Raw genomic sequence first — 21,797 nt, 5'->3', positions numbered from 1 at the left:
CTGGACATGTGGTGACTGTTCGCCCTTTGCTGTCAGTCCTGGTACATCTGTTCTGACTTCATGGAAGCTCTTGCGTGGGGCCCAGACGTCTGAGACGAGTGTCTCACAGCAGTTGGGGTCAGCTTCCAGAGCTTCAGCATACTCCGTTTGGAGGTCCTTGACCTGATGTTTGAGGCTCTTTCGTTTCAGCCTGTTCTTGGTGCCCTTGTTGAGGTTTTGGTGAAGTGGGTGAGTGGTCAGTCTCTTCATCTTCTCTCCCTGGAGGACAGCTTTGTACTCTCGTCTGTCCTCGAGTGGTTCCAGGTCTGCTGTTTTCTCCATTTCTTGGATGGGTGTACTTTTCATGGCACCGAGGATGATCCTTAGCCCCATGTTCTGGACTTTGTCCAGCTTTCCTTTGTTGGTTTTGACAGCGCCTGTGTAGACCTGTTTCAGAATGCCAGAGTTTGCGCCCCACTGGGTTCCTGCCAATTTCTTCATGAGCGAGAGCTTCTTCATCGCTCTTCCTTCTGTCGCTTCAATCTGCGGCTTCCACGTCAGACGTGTGTCCAGGGTGACTCCCAGAAACGTTGGCGTGTCGACCTGTGGGACTGCTTGGTCTTTCAGTTTCAGCAGGACCTTTTCCTTGGAGGTGGAGAGTGAAAAGAGAGTGCTGACCGTCTTGGTAGTGTTCAGCTGTAATGCCCAGTGTTCTGACCAGCTGGACACGCTATTGATGGTGTTCTGGATACGGTGTGTTGCTGTGGAGGTGTGTTCTTCTGCACACCAGACTGCAAAGTCATCCGCATGCAGGGTGTTCGAGACATGTTTTGGCACCGTTGTTGTGATGTCATTTATGTAGACGAGGAAGAGGGTAGGGGAGATCACTCCGCCTTGTGGGACACCCTCTCTCAGCTTCACGAGGTTGCTGGTCGTCCCGTCTACCATCACTCTTGCTGTTCTATTGAAGAGGAAATCACTCAGCCACTTGAACATCTTGCCATGGACGCCCGCATGCAAAAGCTTCAGTAGCAGCCCTTCCTTCCAGACTGTGTCGAAGGCCCGGGACAGATCAAAGAACACTGCCAGGACCTTCTTTTTCTCTTGGAAGGCATCTTCAATCTCCTGCGTCAAGAGGGCAAGCTGGTCTTCGGTGCTGCGATGTTGCCGGTAGCCTGTTTGGGTGGGTGCAAGGAAAGATCTGGACTCAAGAAGCGACAACAGTCTCTTGTTCACGATCCTTTCCAGAAGCTTTCCAACGCAACTGAGTAGGCTGATGGGTCGATAGCTGGATGGGTCACGCTTATCCTTTCCTTTCTTCGGGATGGGTCTTATAAGGGCGACTTTCCAACTCGTAGGCACAGTGCCTGTCGACCAGCTCTGGTTGTAGATGGACAGAAGGAATCGCTTTGCACCAGGGCCGAGGTGCTTCAACATGTCGTTGGAGATGCCATCAGTAGTCCAAGCATATTAGAGAACAACGTTGAAGTGACAATGACTAGGTTTAAAATGTCCCTTATCAGAAAGTTCAACCTCAGTCCTTTGATGTTTATTAAACACATTTTCATATAAAGTTGGCGCTTCATATGGAAAAGTGGCTTTGAAATTGACCCTAATCCTTCTTTGGGCTCTGTAAATGTCGTTTGGGGCTATGGTTGTAAAACGGTATCTACTGGTCACCCCAATGTATAAACTGAAAACTCTTTCTGCACCAGAACACGCAGAAAGGATTGTATCTGCCTGATGTCTGATGCTTTTCAAAATCCCCAACCACTAACACCTTCAAAACGGACATTAACTGACACTGTTGTTTTTCCCTATATAATCCTTACTATTTTTCCGAGACGTCGTCCTGTTGTGTATTTAGCTTGCCACAACCTCATACATGGTCCTAAAAGTTAAAGTTGAAGAAAATACTAAAGATAAATGAACAAGCTGACGCAGTGTCATTCGCACCGTGAATCCCCCCATGGGAACATACTAAAGTCTGGTTCCAAATAGGCTCAATTTCCTTCTATTTCTTTGTATTTCTGCCTCGTAGGGGTAGGGGTGTTCAAACCAAAGGCACCTTTAAACCAAAATTCAAATCACACATCTTACAATACTAAGACACTCAGCAGTGAAAGGGTGTCTGCTGGTAAAAAATTCCAAACAATCCTAAAAGTACTTCACTACTAAACGTGCTTTTAAAAAGAGCCGTTATTTTTCCCTCTATAATCAGTATTGTGTTTTCTGCGAACATGTAGTCTATTTAGATGGTTGTCATGTGCACATGAGTTGCTAAAGCGTTTTCAGTTGGGCATATGTCGAAAAGCAAAGAATTAGCCCTTTGAAAACCATCAGAACTGTCACACAAAAATAACATTTACCTATCTCACCAACTGACCAAACATAGGGCTTTTCCTTATGTATTATGTATTGTCGTGTTTTTTGTAGCATACTTGTGAAAACAGCCACCACTGTTGTAAATGATACTTTAAAGAGCATTATTTCATTTTTACAGTTGAAGGACAACCTGGACTGCCGTATATTACAGCTGTTTTACAATCAGCCAAAATTTTCTTAACAAACGTATGTTAAGAACAACTCCCATAGTGAAATTGAAGGAACACAAAGTGAAAATCCCCCTGCCATAGAGGAGCTAAAGAATCAACAATAAACGACTGCATGGATAGCTTGATGCACGAATGCATTGCGGACATGTTTGTCTCCAACCAAGAGAAAGTTCCAAAAAATCCCTTTTGTGCTTCTTATTATACAGTGACGTCAAAGACAGCCTTTTCTGCTGTTCATACATTCAGGGGTTATGGTTACACTAAACGACGTAGTTGTAGCCATACTGCCATCCAGATTTATTTTTTCCTTGCGAGCAGTCACAGGGTGTTTGTGCTGTCTGCCAACCGTCAGACGACCCCGCCCAAGTCTGTTAAGGGACCGTTTGACCGTTATAGAACGCGTCTTTTTGATTTTTTAGCACATTTGGAAACGGTTGATTTTTATCCCTACCATTGTTTCCAAACATTATATAGGAATGTTTTGTGAACAACGGATAATAGCCGCTACTCGCATGTGTAGCAAAAGTGAGCGTACATACTCACCCTGGTCGTACAGCCGTTGTCCGTTGCCCGTCTTCATCTGTCTGTACAAATCATTACCTTTGGATTTTTCTCGAACGCTATGAAGTGAAGAAACACCAAATGTTGCAAAATATTGTATGACCCCAAGAGCTCAAAAAAGATACTTGAGAACCTTGACCTTACCTTAAGGTCAAGGTCACAGGGAGAATGAATGTGGTCTAAAAACTGCAAAATTTCACATTCTGCCAGTTTTCTGGAAAACAAATTAAAAACAGCGGGCTTAGTTTTGTATGGTATACAAGAAAAAGAAAGCCTTATCTTCTGATACCATTTGGTTGACCTCGCTTCAATGTCAAGGTCACAGGAGTCCTTCAAAGTTGAATTGTATACATGTTTTGAAGTGACCTTGACCCTGAACTATGAAAAAAATCTTTCAAACTTCATAATTGTGTGGGGCACATGTTATATACTGATATTGAGCCACATTTAGTCACATATCTTCAAGGTCAAGGTCACTTTGCCCCTTATGAAATGTGACTGAAACGGGCAATTGAATCACTAAAAGTGACAATGTCTCTTTGTAGAAAGTGCCAATAAGTATGTTTATGCTTCCTATGTCTTGAATTGATAGCCTTGTGATGTGTGACCTTTGATGATCTTGACCTTGGCCAAAGGTCATGTGTAATTTGGTAGGAAAAATCTGTAAACCAGTTCTAATAGTGTACAATGTCCTTGCCAGCTTCAGTTGTTAGACCTTCACCTTCAAGGTCACCTGAAGGTCAAGGTCACTTTAAGACAAAGGTCAAGCATGAGAGTCGCATGGGCTTTGCTTTGTTAAGATTTTTTACCAAGACACATGGATTTCTTTACCCGGCTTGGTCACATTTTTCATAGGGGTCAATGTGACCTTGACCCTAACGATATGTGACCAGATGTGGCTCACTATGAAATTCTAACAAACGCCCCACTCAGTGTTTAAGTTTGTAAGAGATATCGTCCATAGTAAAGTTAAAGGGGCAAGCTCACATCAAAATATGTCTACAATTCAACTTTGAAGGGCTCCTCTGACCTTGACATTGAAGCGAGGTCAACCAAAATGGTATCAGAAGATAAGGCTTTCTTTTTCTTGTATACCATACAAAACTAAGCCCGCTGTTTTTAATTTGTTTTCCAGAAAACTGGCAGAATGTGAAATTTTGCAGTTTTTAGACCACATTCATTCTCCCTGTGACCTTGACCTTAAGGTAAGGTCAAGGTTCTCAAGTATCTTTTTTGAGCTCTTGGGGTCATACAACATTTTGCAACATTTGGTGTTTCTTCACTTCATAGCGTTCGAGAAAAATCCAAAGGTAATGTTCAGTACAGACAGATAAAGACGGGCAACGGACAACGGCTGGACGACCAGGGTGAGTATGTACGCTCACTTTTGCTACACATGCGAGTAGCGGCTATTATCCGTTGTTCACAAAACATTCCTATATAATGTTTGGAAACAATGGTAGGGATAAAAATCAACCGTTTCCAACTGTGCCAAAAAATCAAAAAGACGCGTTCTATAACGGTCAAACGGTCCCTTAACAGACTTGGGCGGGGTCATCTAACGGTTGGCAGACAGCACAAACACCCTGTGACTGCTCGCAAGGAAAAAATAAATCTGGATGGCAGTATGGCTACAACTACGTCGTTTAGTGTAACCATAACCCCTGAATGTATGAACAGCAGAAAAGGCTGTCTTTGACGTCACTGTATAATAAGAAGCACAAAAGGGATTTTTTGGAACTTTCTCTTGGTTGGAGACAAACATGTCCGCAATGCATTCGTGCATCAAGCTATCCATGCAGTCGTTTATTGTTGATTCTTTAGCTCCTCTATGGCAGGGGGATTTTCACTTTGTGTTCCTTCAATTTCACTATGGGAGTTGTTCTTAACATACGTTTGTTAAGAAAATTTTGGCTGATTGTAAAACAGCTGTAATATACGGCAGTCCAGGTTGTCCTTCAACTGTAAAAATGAAATAATGCTCTTTAAAGTATCATTTACAACAGTGGTGGCTGTTTTCACAAGTATGCTACAAAAAACACGACAATACATAATACATAAGGAAAAGCCCTATGTTTGGTCAGTTGGTGAGATAGGTAAATGTTATTTTTGTGTGACAGTTCTGATGGTTTTCAAAGGGCTAATTCTTTGCTTTTCGACATATGCCCAACTGAAAACGCTTTAGCAACTCATGTGCACATGACAACCATCTAAATAGACTACATGTTCGCAGAAAACACAATACTGATTATAGAGGGAAAAATAACGGCTCTTTTTAAAAGCACGTTTAGTAGTGAAGTACTTTTAGGATTGTTTGGAATATTTTACCAGCAGACACCCTTTCACTGCTGAGTGTCTTAGTATTGTAAGATGTGTGATTTGAATTTTGGTTTAAAGGTGCCTTTGGTTTGAACACCCCTACCCCTACGAGGCAGAAATACAAAGAAATAGAAGGAAATTGAGCCTATTTGGAACCAGACTTTAGTATGTTCCCATGGGGGGATTCACGGTGCGAATGACACTGCGTCAGCTTGTTCATTTATCTTTAGTATTTTCTTCAACTTTAACTTTTAGGACCATGTATGAGGTTGTGGCAAGCTAAATACACAACAGGACGACGTCTCGGAAAAATAGTAAGGATTATATAGGGAAAAACAACAGTGTCAGTTAATGTCCGTTTTGAAGGTGTTAGTGGTTGGGGATTTTGAAAAGCATCAGACATCAGGCAGATACAATCCTTTCTGCGTGTTCTGGTGCAGAAAGAGTTTTCAGTTTATACATTGGGGTGACCAGTAGATACCGTTTTACAACCATAGCCCCAAACGACATTTACAGAGCCCAAAGAAGGATTAGGGTCAATTTCAAAGCCACTTTTCCATATGAAGCGCCAACTTTATATGAAAATGTGTTTAATAAACATCAAAGGACTGAGGTTGAACTTTCTGATAAGGGACATTTTAAACCTAGTCATTGTCACTTCAACGTTCCCTTCACTAAAGTGGCTAAGATGCCTGGACTACAGGGCCTGGGGCCTTCTTCTGCTTCAGCTTTCTCAGTGCTTCTTCCAGCTCACGGAGGATCAGACGTTCGGTCATGCATGGGTCCAAATCAGTACTTGCTGTGTTGTGAAGTGCAGCTCGAGTCTGGCTTCTGACATCCTTCAGTCTGTCAGCAGGGACCGTCACTGTACTATCTGCCTCAAAAGCTTTGGCAAAGACATTTGCGGCTGTTTTGCCTGTGACATCTCCGGTGTTAGTGTGGAGGGTGACCTTCCTCCTCCCAGAGTTGTCCTCGTTCAGTGTCTTGGTCAGCTGCCATAGCTTTTGAGTGTCTTTCTCCATGTTTAAGGAGGCCGTTTTCTCTCTCCAGCTGTTCTGGGTTTGGCGCTGCTTTTCTTTGTCAAAGTCTGTCCTTATCTGCGAGTGTCGCGCTACATTTTTAGGTGTGGGGTCCTTCTCCATGTTTTCTCTCGCTTCGCTCAGCTTCTTGTGCAACTCTTCCAGGGCGTTGTTCCAGTACGGTTTGTAGTCACGCCGCCTGCCTCTTGGAATGGACTTTTTCGCTGCCTGGAGTATGGCGGAGTTGAACATGGAGGCGTTCCTGTCGACACTGTGCCTATCGAAGGTGATGGACTTTGTGTAGAGGTCAGTGAGTTGGCTGAAGAGCATCCAGTTGGCTTTCTTGTAGTTCCAACTGGGCGGCAGTTTCCCTGTGCTGGGGATGACCTGCTTGGCAATGGTCAGGATTGTGGGTCTGTGGTCGCTGCCTCCAAGTTGCTCGCTGACCTCTCTCTTCGTGATCTTGTGCACGTTGTCAGTGGCTATGGCAAGATCAGGTGTGCTGGTCTTCTTCCACACTCTGGAATAGAAGGTTGGGGGATCATCAGGCTTGTTGACAAGGACCAGCTGGTTTTCGATGAGCCAGTCTTCCACTTCTTCGCCTTTTGCATCCAGGCCTAACTTCGAATCGATACATGCTGTGAGAATGATCAGGCATGCCTGCATGTTAAGAGTTACATCCCTTCAATTTATAATCAAGTAAGAATGACCTCCCTTTGCTTCTAGAAGTTTCCTGAACTGTCCGGTTAATTTGTCTTTCTTCACTTCTTCTCCTCATAGGATCAATACAGCGTCCCTAATATCACTGGCATTATGTGCTTGCTACAGGTGAACAGTAGGCACTGAACTGGCCTTGCACAATAAAGGCTGTATTCAATAAAGGGGAGGTTCATAGACTGAGAAAGGACAAAAATAAATCAAGAAACTAAAACCCAGGTGCACATCTGCGGCTCCTAGGCAGTGTGTGCATGCACACTATCTTATTCCTGCCGCTTGCCTTCTCCGAGGTATAGCGACCACAGACAGACTGACACACACACACACACACACACACACACACACACACACACACACACACACACAACACACACCACACACACACACACACAGTCACACACACACACACACACACACGCACACACACACACACACACACACACACACACACACACACACACACACACACACACACACACTTGCATCCATTTCTAAATATCGTCGCTGTAATTCACAAACCTCGTATGTCAATTTGTTCTGTTTTGAGAAAAACGAAAAAACTGTTTTGAAACACCACTGCTTCAAATATGACTTCAAATCATTGGTTCGTATTTTCTTTAAAACAGTGCAATACCATTCTTAATGTATGTTAATGTCAGTTATAAATGATATTCCATTCAATCGAATAAATATTGAGATATAGGAGCTTTTTATCCAAAGTAGTCATCTAGAAGTGGTGCATACGAGGTTTTTTTGTATGCAATTAAGCTAAAAATACAACAGCATAGTTTCCGTCAAAGTGTGGCACAAAAACCTCGTAAGTTTAAAGGCACAGTAAGCCTCCCGTAAACCATCACATTACACACAGTACAAACACCCTTTCATTTAAAGGCACAGTAAGCCTCCCGTAAACCATCACAGAGCTCCCCGAGCGTCTAAATACAGTACAAGCATACTTCCATTTGAACGCTCACCGAACGGGAACATCCTGGCTGCTTTCTGTCGAGCGTGAGACATTTTCCAAGAATTTATTTTCGTGGACTTGGCCCTGAAGAACAATGGCGCCTCGTTTTTGCGCTAGACCTAACTTTTAAAATCTAAATAATAAATTGACAGCTTGTTACACAAACATTCTTTAATCATAAAAGAATTCGTTTTTCATCAAGACAAGATCAGAACAATTCGAAGTTGTGAAAGTTTAAAAAAAAGAAAAGCCCGGAAGCAGGGTCACGCAAGGGTCGTGGCAGACGACGGTTTTATCAGTGCAAATCGCCGTTCCTCTCAACAGTCAAAAGCCATCGCTTGAGTTCTTGTGAACCACAGCCGTTGTTTCGTGCATAAAAAACGTGCTATTGTAGATAAGCTCACGTCGAGTCGCATTCAAATGACTAACTATGACGACTGCATTGTGAAAAGGGAAAACTGGATCACACGGGTTCACGATGGCTCAGGGGTAAGATAAACCACGCAAAAATAAATTCTTTGAAAATTGTTCGCTCTTTACGGAGGGCACCTAGGATGTTCTCAATTGGTGAGAGTTTAAATGAAAGGGTGTTTGTACTGTGTGTAAAAGCCTGACCGTATCTGTGATGGTTTACGGGAGGCTTACTCTGCCTTTAAACACTCACTGCTTGAGAACATCCTAGGTGCCCTCCGTAAAGAGCGAGCAATTTTCAAAGAATTTATTTGTGTGTGGTTTATCTTACCCCTGAGCCATCGTGAACCCGTGTGATCCAGTTTCTCTTTTTCACAATGTAGTCGTCAGTTAGTCATTTGAATGCGACTCGATGTGAGCTTATCTGCAATAGCATGTTATTATGTACCTCTGACTATGCACGAAACAAACGGCTGTGGTTCACAAGAACTCTAGCGATGGCTTTTGACGGCTCAGAGGAACTGGGGATAGGCATAAACCGTCGTCTGCAACGAGAACCACGACCTTGCGTGTTTGTACTGTAAGTAAAAGCCTGACAGTATCTGTGATGGTTTACGGGAGGCTTACTGTGCCTTTAACTTGAGCGTTTTTTTCGTGTGCCGCTCACTTCAAAGAAATGAAGATACGAGTTTTCTTCTCAAGAACTTTTCTTCACTTTAGAAAGCAGTGTTGGAGAACTGTACGAGCTTTTATCCTACATACGTGAGAGAGACACCCGTAAGATAATAATCGTTCAAATCACACGTGTGTATATTATGTAAATGAGGTCATGTCAAGCAAGTCTGGCAGGGACCTTTTTTTCCACTGCTTATGATGCCAAAGTCACCGAGACAACCGTCATTATAGAAACAAAAATTGCGCTCGCTAATTACCCTCGATGAATCTTTAGAACTAACACGTCACGCCACACTTTCAGAGTGACGTTTCTTTGCTTTGACGTAATAGATTGCACGAGGCTTTAGAAGAGATCGAGGTTCCAAAACAAGCGTCCTCAATTTTTCTGCCTCGACTGCAGGACATTTTCAGTAAAATACACGTAAGTACAGTAGGTAGGATAAACAGAATACTACAACTGTATTGTATGTGCTTAGGGCATACTGAGTTAATTGTTGTCGTGAGAGGTTTTATCCGTCATTGACGAGGGCTGTTTGTAAAAAGCAGCAACTGCTCACTTCACATCCATCGTAATTTTGTTTTGTATTTAAAACTTACAAGAATGGATGTAAGTGTGTGTGTGTGTGTGTGTGTGTGTGTGTGTGTGTGTGTGTGTGTGTGTGTGTGTGTGTGTGTGTGTGTGTGCGTGCGTGTGCGTGGGTGTGTGTGTGTGTGGTCGCCATACCTCAGAGATGGAAAGAATCGAACACGAGATAGTGTGCATGCACACTGTCTATGAGCTATGGGTTTGCGCCTGGGTTGTAGTCTCGATTTACTGTTTGCTATCTCATATAATGAATTCCCCCTTTACTGATACAGCCTTTACAGTGCGAAGCCAGTACATCGCATACTGTTCATCTGTAGCAAGCACATAAGGCCAGTGACATTTGAGATTCTCCATTGCTCCTATAAAGAGAATAAATGAAGAAAAGAAAAGAGAAGGTTTTAGAATTAATCGGAGGTAAATCTTGCTTTATTATCCAAGGAAGGGAGATGACTCTTAACATGCCAGCATACCTTATTATTCTTAAAGGCATATTAACTCGATGAATATACACGCTAATTGCTTTACCAACAGCTGGAGACATGCTAAATTAAGTTCCCTGCAAAATATTGTGGTCTAGGACCCCTTAAATGTTGAGATATTTGAATTTTTATTTTGATCTAGATCGTCCTATTTATAGATTTGCCAACAGAGGGAACGTTGACGCAAGGGAAATAACTCCGCGTCTTTGTTGACATCCTCACTTTTTCAGAGGCTAGAACAAGCTGTAATGCATGTATATGGTCCGCGCATTGCGACATATCGTCATTATATGGCCTTATGATGCATTTGACATCGATTGTGGGCAAACTACACTTTGTAAACACGGGAGCGCGTACATATGCCTTTAAGGGGTGTAAAATTAAAAGTTAAACCTGCTGCTCAATTATCTGAAATGTTCTCAAGGAAGGGAAGTAGCTTATTCCATAAAAACAATATAACACAAGAATTGAATGTATCGTGACACTTTGAGTGGTTGGATCAAATGCTTTTCAAGGGATCAAGTATTTTAAATGTCCTAAAGTTTGAAATGTACATAAACAAGGGAGGTAACTCATTTCCCCCTCAAGTTTGATTTGTAATTTTTTTTCTCATATTTTTCTTTCATTCGTGGTTCTTTGATAGAGAATTCAGAAAACTCCTGTGTGATGGGTTTTTTAAAACATTCCTAAGGGCTCTGTTTATACCCCGGGCGAAGCCGGGCTCTGTCTTCTAGTGATAATAAAAAATCGCATTTTATCTTCTCTCTCTCTCTTTTATTCGGGGGGGGGGGGGGGGGAGGGGGCATTTGTGGAGGACCTTCCACTCCCAGGTCAGATTAATTTTGATTCGTCGTCATTGCTTCTGTAACGGGTTTTTTCTAGGCCGGAATGTTGGCCCTACGCAAACCTCTGAACGAGGGGGGGGGGGGGGGGGGGGGGGGGGAGGAATTAGAGAAATCTGAAAAATCTGGGGAGTCCACTGTACCTTAGTCTAGACACACACGGCATGGGTTGCTCTAACACGCACCACAACTATATGGTGATTAACTTGAGTGAATGCGCTCTCTCTCTCTCTCTCTCTCTCTCTCTCTCTCTCTCTCTCTCTCTCTCTCTCTCTCTCTCTCTCTATATATATATATATATATATATATATATATATATATATATATATATATATATATATATATAATAATAATAATAATAATAATAATAATAATAATAATAATAATAATAAATGAGCATTTATATAGCGCAACATCATAACTTTACAATTATGCTCTTTGCGCTTGACACATTTAAAATTAAAACACAGTTATACAAGCATTTACATCTACATTCATAGTCAACAACGCTTAATTAAAAGCATCCACCATCACACATGCATTACAAAAGATTCTTCCACTAACTAAGTAATAAAAACATAAATAAGATAGGTAGTAAAAAACAAGGAAATACCAGCTGAATACCCTTAATCAAACAGAACATGTTATCAACAATGCTGAAAACAGTCCTAGATGTTCATATATACATTATCACTAAAACAACAAATACACTACATGTAGCCTACTGATGGACTGAGAAAACAAAATCAGGGGTTGTATTTCTTGAAGAGGTGCGTTTTAAGTGCTCGTTTGAATGCTTGGGGTGACTGAGAGTGTGACACACGCATACACACACCCACGCACGCACGCACATACACACGCACACACACACACACACACACGCGCGCGCACGCACGCAGGTTTAGCACTTGTTTTAGATGGTCCCCGTCTGTACAATTTCAGCATAGAAAACTAACATGAAAAGGTGTTGGGTATAGGTCCAATTCATTCTTCTTACTCGGCGTGACGTTATCAAGTGGATCGGCTAGCTTTAGCCCTAAGGGGCACAACTCCGCTCATACTCTCTTCGCGCCGCCATATTGGATGCCGTCTTTGTTAGTTTTCTTCATTGCACTCTTGTTCTTTTTGCGTATTTCACTGTGTATGCAGACAAAATGAAGAAAACTGTGCATGCATGAGTCCAAAGGGGATCTGCCTTTTTAACACAACAGCACAACATAAAAAGTAAAGCAAGAATACATTATTATATTCATTTATTTATTCTTTATCTCAAATTACCATGCAGACAGTGCACCAAAATTCACAAGATAAAGCTCTCAAGACAGGCAAATGAGGTACAATGCAGCTCAGGTAACTACTGCAAAGTATAATTTTCAAAGCATCCTATCACAGTGTTCACTCTAAAGGCACAACCGATGGACAATTGTTGATTAGCGCACTGCACACAGCAAAAAATAACCAGTTATAATCGTCTTCTCCGCTCAGTAACTTCCTTCCAGTTGTCACCCTGATGGTAAACAACTTTAGGGATCCTAAAGTGTGCCTGCTGACTGCAGTTTTTGGCCACAAAACGTGTCATTTTCACTTTTGTCGAGTCGCCACCCAACGCTCAAGCACTGTCAGAGATCGTGCAAGGCATCCAACATGGCGGCGGATGACCAATTCCAGAGAGTTACGACCCGTGATTCTCATACCGCGCGCGCCGAGTAGAAATGCTGTTGATAACTTGAGTTTCTGCAATGGGCCTATAAGCAATAGCGGATTTGTATGTGCTGGTTTCAGGAAGTAAAAGGTGAGTGTCAGTGGATTTATTTGCACCAAAGAGAGAAGGCATTCACGCACACGCTTTCGTCAGAGTGAATCGTGCAATTTCCTAGATATATACATTGTAATAGAAATTCTAAGCCGCTGTTAAACACAAGTGTATTGGGTATGTATACACAAAACTCAACAATGAGAAATACAGGGTGACCCCCCAAAATGCAACTCTCAAAAATGCTAATAACTTCTACATCTGTTGGTTGAATTACTTCATATTTGGTGTACATTAATGTCAGCTTATGCACAACATGTCTCCAGTTTGTAGGTCAAATGGTCCGACTTTTGCGCAATATCTAAAATGGTTTCCGAAGTCGGGGATTGACTCAACAGAACGAAGTTTGACACTGAGCGGTAGACAAACTGACCGGATTAAAGCCCTCCAGATTGTTACCTCGCTTTCTCTCTCTCTCTCTCTCTCTCTCTCTCTCTCTCTCTCTCTCTCTCGCTTTCTCTCTCTCGCTTTCTCTCTCTCTCTCTCTCTCTCTCGCTCTCTCTCTCTCTCTCGCTTTCTCTCTCTCTCTCTCTCTCTCTCTCTCTCTCTCTCTCTCTCTCTCTCTCTCTCTCTCTCTCTCTCTCTCTCTCTCTCTCTCTCTCTCTCTCTCCCAATGAAGCATACACACAAATGCCAACAGACAAACATTACCAGGAACTGCAGATTGGAAAAGCACACACAGAGTGGCATGAACAAAAAACAAATGTGTTGCTCCTTGAGTAAGTAAGCAAATGAGTGTGTGTGTGTGTGTGTGTGTGTGTGTGTGTGTGTGCGTGCGTGTGTGTGTGTGTGTGAGAGAGAGAGGGAGAGACAGACAGACAGACAGACAGACAGACAGACAGTCAGACAGACAGACATTACCTTGCATAGGAACAAACAAATAGATGACCAAAGCAAAAGCGGTGCGACACAACTTCATTCTGCCTTCCCGAACAAGGAACCTCCCTGCCACCCTGAATATTATCCAAACCACAATATCTTGATGTGTGGATTATATATATTCAGGTCAACCAGGAAGAAATACGCCCGGTTGTATTTGCCGATAGCATTCATATGATTGTATTCTTTTCAATGTGTACGGAGACGTCATCTGAGACAAGTTTTAGAAGAATAAAGTCTGCGGGCGCGGTGTGTGTGTGTGTGTGTGTGTGTGTGTGTGTGTGTGGGTGGGTGTGTGTCTGTGTGTGTCCGTGTGTGTGGGTGTGTGTCCGCGTGTGCATATATATGCGTGTGTCACGCACACATGCACACAGAACGCACGCAATCAGTCATCCATGACTCAAACAAGAGCTTACTCTTTCAAAATCAAAACACAAGTTGACACAGAGAAATAACTTTAGAGCGTTTCTTACACAAATCAATCATATGCAGATCTACACGAATACACATAACCTCACTAACTAATTGTACAAATCCTCATAACAAGAAAATTAGCAACGGTAACTACGACAAAAAAAGACGAGCATGTTTATTCTTTCCCGTCACTGTCGGGTGTTTGTGTCACTGTAAGTCTCGGTGTTTATATTCAGTCAAGTAATGACTGAATGTTTTAACAAGAGCGGGGAGCGAGATTTGTCTCCCGATGTGTGTGTGTCTGGGTGTGTGTAAAAATACACTTCTCAAAAACTATTGGACGCATTGTTCTGAAAATCAACTTTCTGTACATTCCCCAGACCGACGTGAAGTGCTCCTGACAAGGAAAACAGCAGCAACGTTTTTTATTGTTAGAAGGAGACACATTAAAATGATCATTTCTGTGTTCCTTATTATTTGCTGATTCCAAAAGAATATAGTATTTGCTGTTTGGCGATGGAACTTTGTTTAAACGAACGGGTGTTTGTACTGTGTGTAAAAGCCTGACAGTGTCTGAGACCAGAAATACATGGTTTACGTGATGCTGAGTGTGCCTTTAACATGCAGACATTACCTGTGTCCATGTGTCTCTCGTTCTCTGTTTGTTTCTATATGTCTGTCTGTCTGTCTGCCTCTCTCTCTCTCTATCTCTCTCTACCTCTGTTTCTCTGTCTGTATGTCTGTCTATGTTTCTTTCTCTGTGTCTGTCTTTGTTTTTGTGTGTGTGTTTGTGTGTGCGCGTGCGTGTGTGTGTTGGGATGTGTGTGTGTGTGTCTCTCTCTCTCTCTTTCTCTCTCTCTCTCTCTCTCTCTCTCTCTCTCTCTCTCTCTCTCCGTATAAATATCTCGGCTGACCACCAAAGTTTCCATCCAACGATGCTTTGAAGACTCTATTGTACGAGCTAAGCGTGGTGTTATCGACATTTTTAGAGTTCTGTGGAATATTGGATGTTATGATCTAAACCTTTTTTTCACACTCTTTGATACGCAGATTACCCCCATATTGCTATACGGTTCAGAAATGTGGGGTTGTTTTGATTGCTCTAACATTGAAAAGGTACACATGTTCGCATGCAAACGGATAATAGGTGTTTCCCCTCAAAGTCCCAACTGCATGGTATACGGAGAACTCGGTAGATTTCCCCTATCAGTTCTCGCTGCTACCAGATGCGTTAAATACTGGTTGCGGCTAAATCGCCTCCCCAACACAAGATATGTAAAAATGGCCCATGTGATGATGAGGAACATGGCAGACAGAGGGACAGACAATTGGTCCGCTAGGGTCAGGAACCTCCTATGTGAAAATGGGTTTGGACATGTGTGGACGTACGGCTATGTCGGCAACGAAAAACACTTTATCAAGGCTTTTCAACAACGCCTAAAAGACTGCTTTATCCAGAACTGGCATAGTAAGCTGGAAGACAGTGAGAGGTATGACACATACAAATTGTTTAAACCTGATTTTGGAAGAGAAAGGTACCTCGACCAAATAGACAATCCATATATTCAAAAAGTGTTCACAAAATTCAGACTTGGGGTTTCACCCTTGATGTGCAACAAACAGAGATACTCTGCAAACGGTTCCCATGTTTGCCCACTTTGCAGATACCCTCACGAAAACGAGCACCACTTTCTTTTTAAGTGCCCAGTATACTCGGATATAAGAGAAACTTACTTGGAAAATGTCTTTGAAATTGGTCAACTCGAAAACTCGTCAATGCAGATACTACTAACACAAAACAAAAGTAGGTTGTGGGCACTCTCCCGGTATACATTTTATGCATTCAGGCATCGACAGCAACTGCTAGGCTAAAATGAATGTGTGTAAATGATTTCCGATCGATATGTTTCAACCCTTAGCACTGTATATGCACTTGTTCTTACTTGTCTCTGAGAGAGTATACATTGAAATGGAAACTCTACTCCCCCCTTGTACAAACACAACAGTGTGGTTTACAATAAAAATTCTGAGTTCTGAGTTCTGAGTTCTCTCTCTCTCTCTCTCTCTCTCTCTCTCTCTCTCTCTCTCTCTCTCTCTCTCTCTCTCTCTCTCTCTCTTTGTCACACTCGCAAATACATATACATTCACGCACAAGAACGTTTGCACTAAATATAGATATGAACAACACACACAAAATCACACACAAACAAAGTTATATTTGCTCCTACTTTAACTCAATAAGTAAACAAAGAGAGAGAGAGAGAGAGAGAGAGAGAGAGAGAGAGAGAGAGAGAGAGAGAGAGAGAGAGAGAGAGAGAGGGGGGGGGGGGACGCACACAGAAAGCAGGACGGAGACAGACAGCCAGCTAGCCAGCCAGCCAGACAGACAGACAGCCAGCTAGCCAGCCAGCCAGACAGACAGACAGATAGACAGACAAAGTGTCAGAGACAGAGAAAGACACAGAGACAGAGAGAGACAGAGACACACAGAGACAGAGAGAGACAGAGACACACAGAGACAGAGAGAGACACACACACACAGAGACAGAGAGAGACACACACAGAGAGACAGAGAGAGAGACACACACACAGAGAGACAGAGAGAGACAGAGACACAGAGACACACACACACAGAGAGAGGTACCTTGCACATGAACAATCATGTAGACGACAACATAAAGTGCAGTGCGACACAACTCCATTCTCTGCCCTCTGTGTGCCTTTCCAAGCAATTCAGGTTCCTTCTAGAAGAAGTGTAAAACTCCGAACTCGGATTCTGTATGATGAAGAATATATATATTTAGGATAACCAGGAAGTGTTTGCCTCGTCTCTACTTGCCCACAGCACGAATGCGGTTTTTGGCTCACGTAAGTGTAGCCTATGCGATGATAAACTTTGTCTGTCTGTGCGTGCGTGCGTGCGTGCGTATGTATGTATGTATGTGTGTATGTCTGTGGTAGAAACTTTAACATTTCCGAGTCTATGGATTACGTCAGTCTCGGTCAAAAGTGTTCGACGTGTGTGATAGAAACTATTTGAAGACGTCACATTATGACGTAAGAGGGTTAGACGTCACGCAAAGGAATTACTGAAAGTCTCGGTCATTGTTATTGTGAGCGGGCCGAGACTTCTTGGCAGATCCAGGGTCTCGCTTTCTTGCATAGTTTCACCTATGCTTACTGTGTGTGTGTGTGTGTGTGTGTGTGTGTGTGTGTGTGTGTGTGTGTGTGTGTGTGTGTGTGTGTGTGTGTGTGTGTGTGTGTGTGTATGTGTGACGGAGTGATTGAGTTTGTGTTACTGTTTGTCGATTTCTTACGTGAGCCTTGAAGGCTTCGCCTCTTGTCTTTTGAATGTGTACAATAATTTTTGTTACCCAAGCCTCTGACAACCTCTCTGTCTGTCTGTCTGTCTGTCTGTCTCTTTCTCCCTCTCCCTATCTCTTTCTCTTAGCAGCAAATGTTAGTATGTGCTTGTGTGTATGTGTATGTGTGTGTGTGTGTGTGTGTGTGTGTGTGTGTGTGTGTGTGTGATGTTTTCATATTTCCCAAAGTTTTTCTTCTTTGAATATGTAAAGAACAGCTCTTCCTCCCGGTAAAATGTGGCGGATGTTGTTTACACTGCCGTCAAACTAACTTGAGTAAAAAGTGTGCTTTCCTCAGACCGCACGCGCGCGCGTGTGTGTGTGTGTGTGTGTGTATACACACACACACACACACACACACACACGCCTGCTTGCGTGCGTGCGTGCGTGCGTGCCTTCGTATCTGTCTATCTGTACATGAATAGTGTCTGGTAGTACATGCAAAACTTGATAGGTGGTTTTAACACAACATGTAAGTCATACGAATGATATCTCCGTTTACATTTACACAAAACTGCATAATGCAGGTAGGAATGAATGTGCTTACTGATGCAGTAACGAGCGTGTACATTGACGCCAAAGTGGGCCCGCAAGATTTATTTTTCCTGTGTCAGTGCTTTATCTATTACCCGTCACCGAAAGCCTTGAGCTGTGCAGTGTGTCGTTTAAAAAAAAGACTAAAAAAACTGATACAACCAAAATGGCCCGTTTACGTCGCGCGTGAGTGAAAAAGAATGCACAGCGGGTTGCGTTTGAAGGGTAGAGTATGTTGTACAGGAAGGGTTGGGGCCGGGGGGGATTTGAGAGGGTGACGGGGCAGGGGGGGGGGGGGGGGGGGCTGCGGAATGTGCGATTATGCTGTAGCCAAGTGCACTTCGCTACCCTAAACACTCTAATCATCGCATAGCGAAACAGCCTTGTGTACAGTACAAACGGGATCACCCATCCCATAGCAGACGATACGATGATGCGCGCGCACCTTGCCGGCGCAAATTCTAATAGAATACCTTTCTTTATATATCTACCTAACTTCTATCTTTCAAAGTCCCTTTTATCTTTGATATTGTCTCTGGATAACCCGCCTGGGTTGGTGGTTGGCGGGTGCGCCACAGAAGCCGACGACGACTATCAACGTGACGTTTTTTGGGTGTGCGCATCTAAAAGAGTCTTAAAAGTTCACTGTACACAAGGTGGATATATATAGTGTACAACTCCAGCTGGTCTTCTTGCTGCTGTACTTGCGGCTTTAGTCCGTTTGCCCTAGAATGTAGGCTTTTCAAGCACAGTTAAAAAATGCTATGTTACAATGTTAAAAACTGGATAAAAACTACTGAGGCTCTCACACTGGTTTCTGCCCCCCTAACGCCGATGAGAAGGCGCTGGGCGTGGTCAAGGTGACGGTGGCTTCGCTCAAGTTGTTCCACTCGATCACTGTCTTTATAAAGAACGAGTTCCTGTATTGATCAGTCTTTGAGGTAGGAGCTTTGAAACAGCGGCTGTTGTTGGTTGCCTGTCTCTGGAGGATGTTTTGGCTCTCATACCCCTCGTAGGCTTTAGGCTTGACTCGGCGCCGAGATACGCTCACCGGGGTGAGGAAGGAGTCAGGGGGTAAGGCAGGTACAAGTCCATTGATGATTTTGAACAGCATCGTCAGGCGAAGTTGCTGACGGCGTTCCTGGAGTGTAGGAAGTTGGAGGTACTCTAGCATCTTGGTGACGCAGCCTGGGTCCTTGGACACGTAGTCTTTCATGATGAACCTAGCGGCTAGGCGTTGGATGCGTTCGAGTCTCTCAACGTCTTGTTTGTAGTAGGGGTCCCAGACCACCGCCCCGTACTCAAGGGTGGACCTGACAAGAGTGATGTAGGCAAGGCGACGGCACTCACGTGGGCAGTTCCGGAGGTTCCGGCGTAAGAAGCCCAGGGTAGATCCTGCCCTCTTGCAGAGACTGGTGATGTGGGGGCCCCACTTCAGGTCGGCTGAGATCTGTATGCCGAGGTACGGGTTCTGTTCGACCTGTTGGAGGATGGTGTCTCCGAGGCTGTAGAAGTAGTGGGATGTGGATCTGGTGGAGAGGACGTAGCACTTCTTAGCGTTGAACCTCATCCCCCACTGGTTGGCCCACTCTTCCAAGCTCTTTAGGTCTGCCTGTAGCGTAAGGTGGTCCTGAAAGGTGCGGATCTGGCGGTAGAGGAGACAGTCATCCGCAAAAAGTCTGACAGACGACTGGACTGAGTCTGGGAGGTCGTTGATATGGCACAGGAACAACAACGGACCCAGCACTGTGCCTTGCGGGACGCCGGACTCGACCTCTACCTCTTCAGATGCCTCGCCCTCCAGTACAACCCTCATCTTCCGCTTGGTCAGGAAACTGGTCAGCCAGTTGTGGACACTTCCCCGCACACCGTAGTGGGCCAGCTTGTGGAGTAGTTTCTTGTGCGGGACAGTGTCGAAGGCCTTGCTGAAATCAAGGATGGCGACGTCAGTTTGGTGGCCAGCATCATGGGATGACAGAATGTCCTGCATGGTGGTGAGCAGCTGGGTTTCACATGAGTGGCCGGTCCTGAACCCATGGTTGCGGCTGGATAGCACTCCATGTTGTTCGAAGTGCTTGTGAAGATGGTGGCAGATGATGTGCTCAAGGAGCTTACAGGCGACCGAGGTCAGGGATACTGGGCGGTAGTTCTCAGCTTTGTTCCTATCTCCCTTCTTGTAGACAGAGGATATGTTCGCTGATAGCCAGTCTTTCGGGAGCTCACCTGACTCGATAGAGGTGGTGAATATCGCCGTCAGGGATGGGGCAATGGAGTCAGCGCACGTCTTCAAGATGCGGTTTGGTATGCCGTCTGGTCCCGATGCTTTGTTGAGCTTGAGGTTCCTCAGGAGTTTTGCAACACCTTCGGTAGTGATGGTAATCTTCTCAAGTGGGGGGACTGGGGTGCCTTTCAACTCTGGTGGAGGAGAGTCATCACGCTTCGTGAAGACGGACTGGAACTGTTGTAGCAGTATCTTGGCTTTGGAGGTGCTGTCGCTGTGTAAGGAGCCTTCTTTGTAGAGTGGCGAGACTCCAGCGTTGTCCTGTCTGCGTGACTTGACGTATCGCCAGAAGGGTTTGGTGTCGTTTGTCTTCAGGCTCTCCTCAATGGTGGAGTTGATGTGGTTCCACTCCGCCTGCCGCATCTGGCGTCGACATTCTTTCTGGGCGAATCTGTAGTTCGTCCAGTTGCCAGTTTTCTTAGCTTGTTTGTAGAGCCTCTTCTTGCGTTGCAGGATTTTCTTCATCTTGCGGTTGATCCACGGTAGGCTGTAGTTACTTCGCCGGAGTGTGGATGGTATGAAACGCTCGACGGCAGCCATGAGTGACGATTTGAAGCGGGTCCACATGGCCTCTACAGATTCACCCTGTTCTTTCATGGTGTTGATCTCTTCTGCTAGGTGGTCTAGTTCAGTCGTGATGTTACTCCATCTGGCTTTTGAGTAGATGAGTTGTTTCCTTGGTTTTTCCTTGATGCGATGGGGGTGGATATCCACATCGGTGATGACGATGCTATGGTCTGATATGCCTGGTATTGACCTGGAACTTTTGCAGAGTGATGGGTTTGAGGTGAAGACCAGGTCGAGGATGTTGTCTTCACGCGTTGGTTGGTCATGAATCTGAGTGAGAAAGTTGGTTGTGGTGGTGTCAACCAGGAATTGCTGCACTGACCTCTCTGGAGCTCCTGCCTCTACAGCGCCACTGCTCCAGTTCACGTTGGGACAATTGAAATCGCCCACAAGTAGTACGTGTTCTTGGCGGTTGTCAGCTGTGATCTTGCACAAGGATACATCCAGTTCATCGAGGTCGCGTTGGTTGCGGTGAGGCATGTAAAAACACCCTACTGATAGGTCTTTGTTTCGTTGTAGGTGAATACGGGTCCAGATCAGTTCACAGTCTACATCAAGTTCAGGTTGGAGTGACGATACCAGGCTCTTGTGTACTAATATAAAAACACCACCAGCTAGTGTACTGCGATCTTTCCTGTAGCTGACGTATCCCTCAGGGAAGACTTCACTCTGCTGCACGTCTGACTTCAACCATGATTCCGTTCCACAGATAACGTCCGGCTTAGTGTAGTTCACGACAGCAGCAAATTCCGCCTTCTTCTTTTCGATGCTACGGCAGTTGACTGTCATTATCCGTAAGTTCTGCTTCCTGGGTAGGTCGAATACAGAGCTGGCGTTTGC

General features: G+C 44.2%; 1 protein-coding gene across 4 annotated transcripts in view; it reads right to left on the bottom strand.

Moving 5' to 3' along the window:
- The window catches only part of LOC138965314 (receptor-type tyrosine-protein phosphatase epsilon-like), a 76,019-nt gene extending 59,023 nt beyond the window's left edge, over positions 1 to 16,996 (bottom strand). For 3 of the 4 annotated variants that reach the window (XM_070337445.1, XM_070337448.1, XM_070337447.1), the window contains exon 1: positions 13,782 to 13,918. In XM_070337445.1, coding sequence (XP_070193546.1) covers positions 13,782 to 13,839 — 58 coding nt within the window. In that variant the 5' untranslated portion in view covers positions 13,840 to 13,918. Of the gene's footprint in view, positions 1 to 13,781; positions 13,919 to 16,857 lie in introns of those variants that run through there. The other variant, XM_070337446.1, reaches the window with a different exon arrangement.
- Between the last annotated feature and the right edge of the window lie 4,801 nt (positions 16,997 to 21,797).

Source organism: Littorina saxatilis, linkage group LG4 (assembly GCF_037325665.1).
Source record: "Littorina saxatilis isolate snail1 linkage group LG4, US_GU_Lsax_2.0, whole genome shotgun sequence".
Lineage (NCBI taxonomy): Eukaryota > Metazoa > Mollusca > Gastropoda > Littorinimorpha > Littorinidae > Littorina > Littorina saxatilis.
Note: the sequence above shows the minus strand (reverse complement) of the source record. Positions and strands in the feature narration are given on the sequence as shown.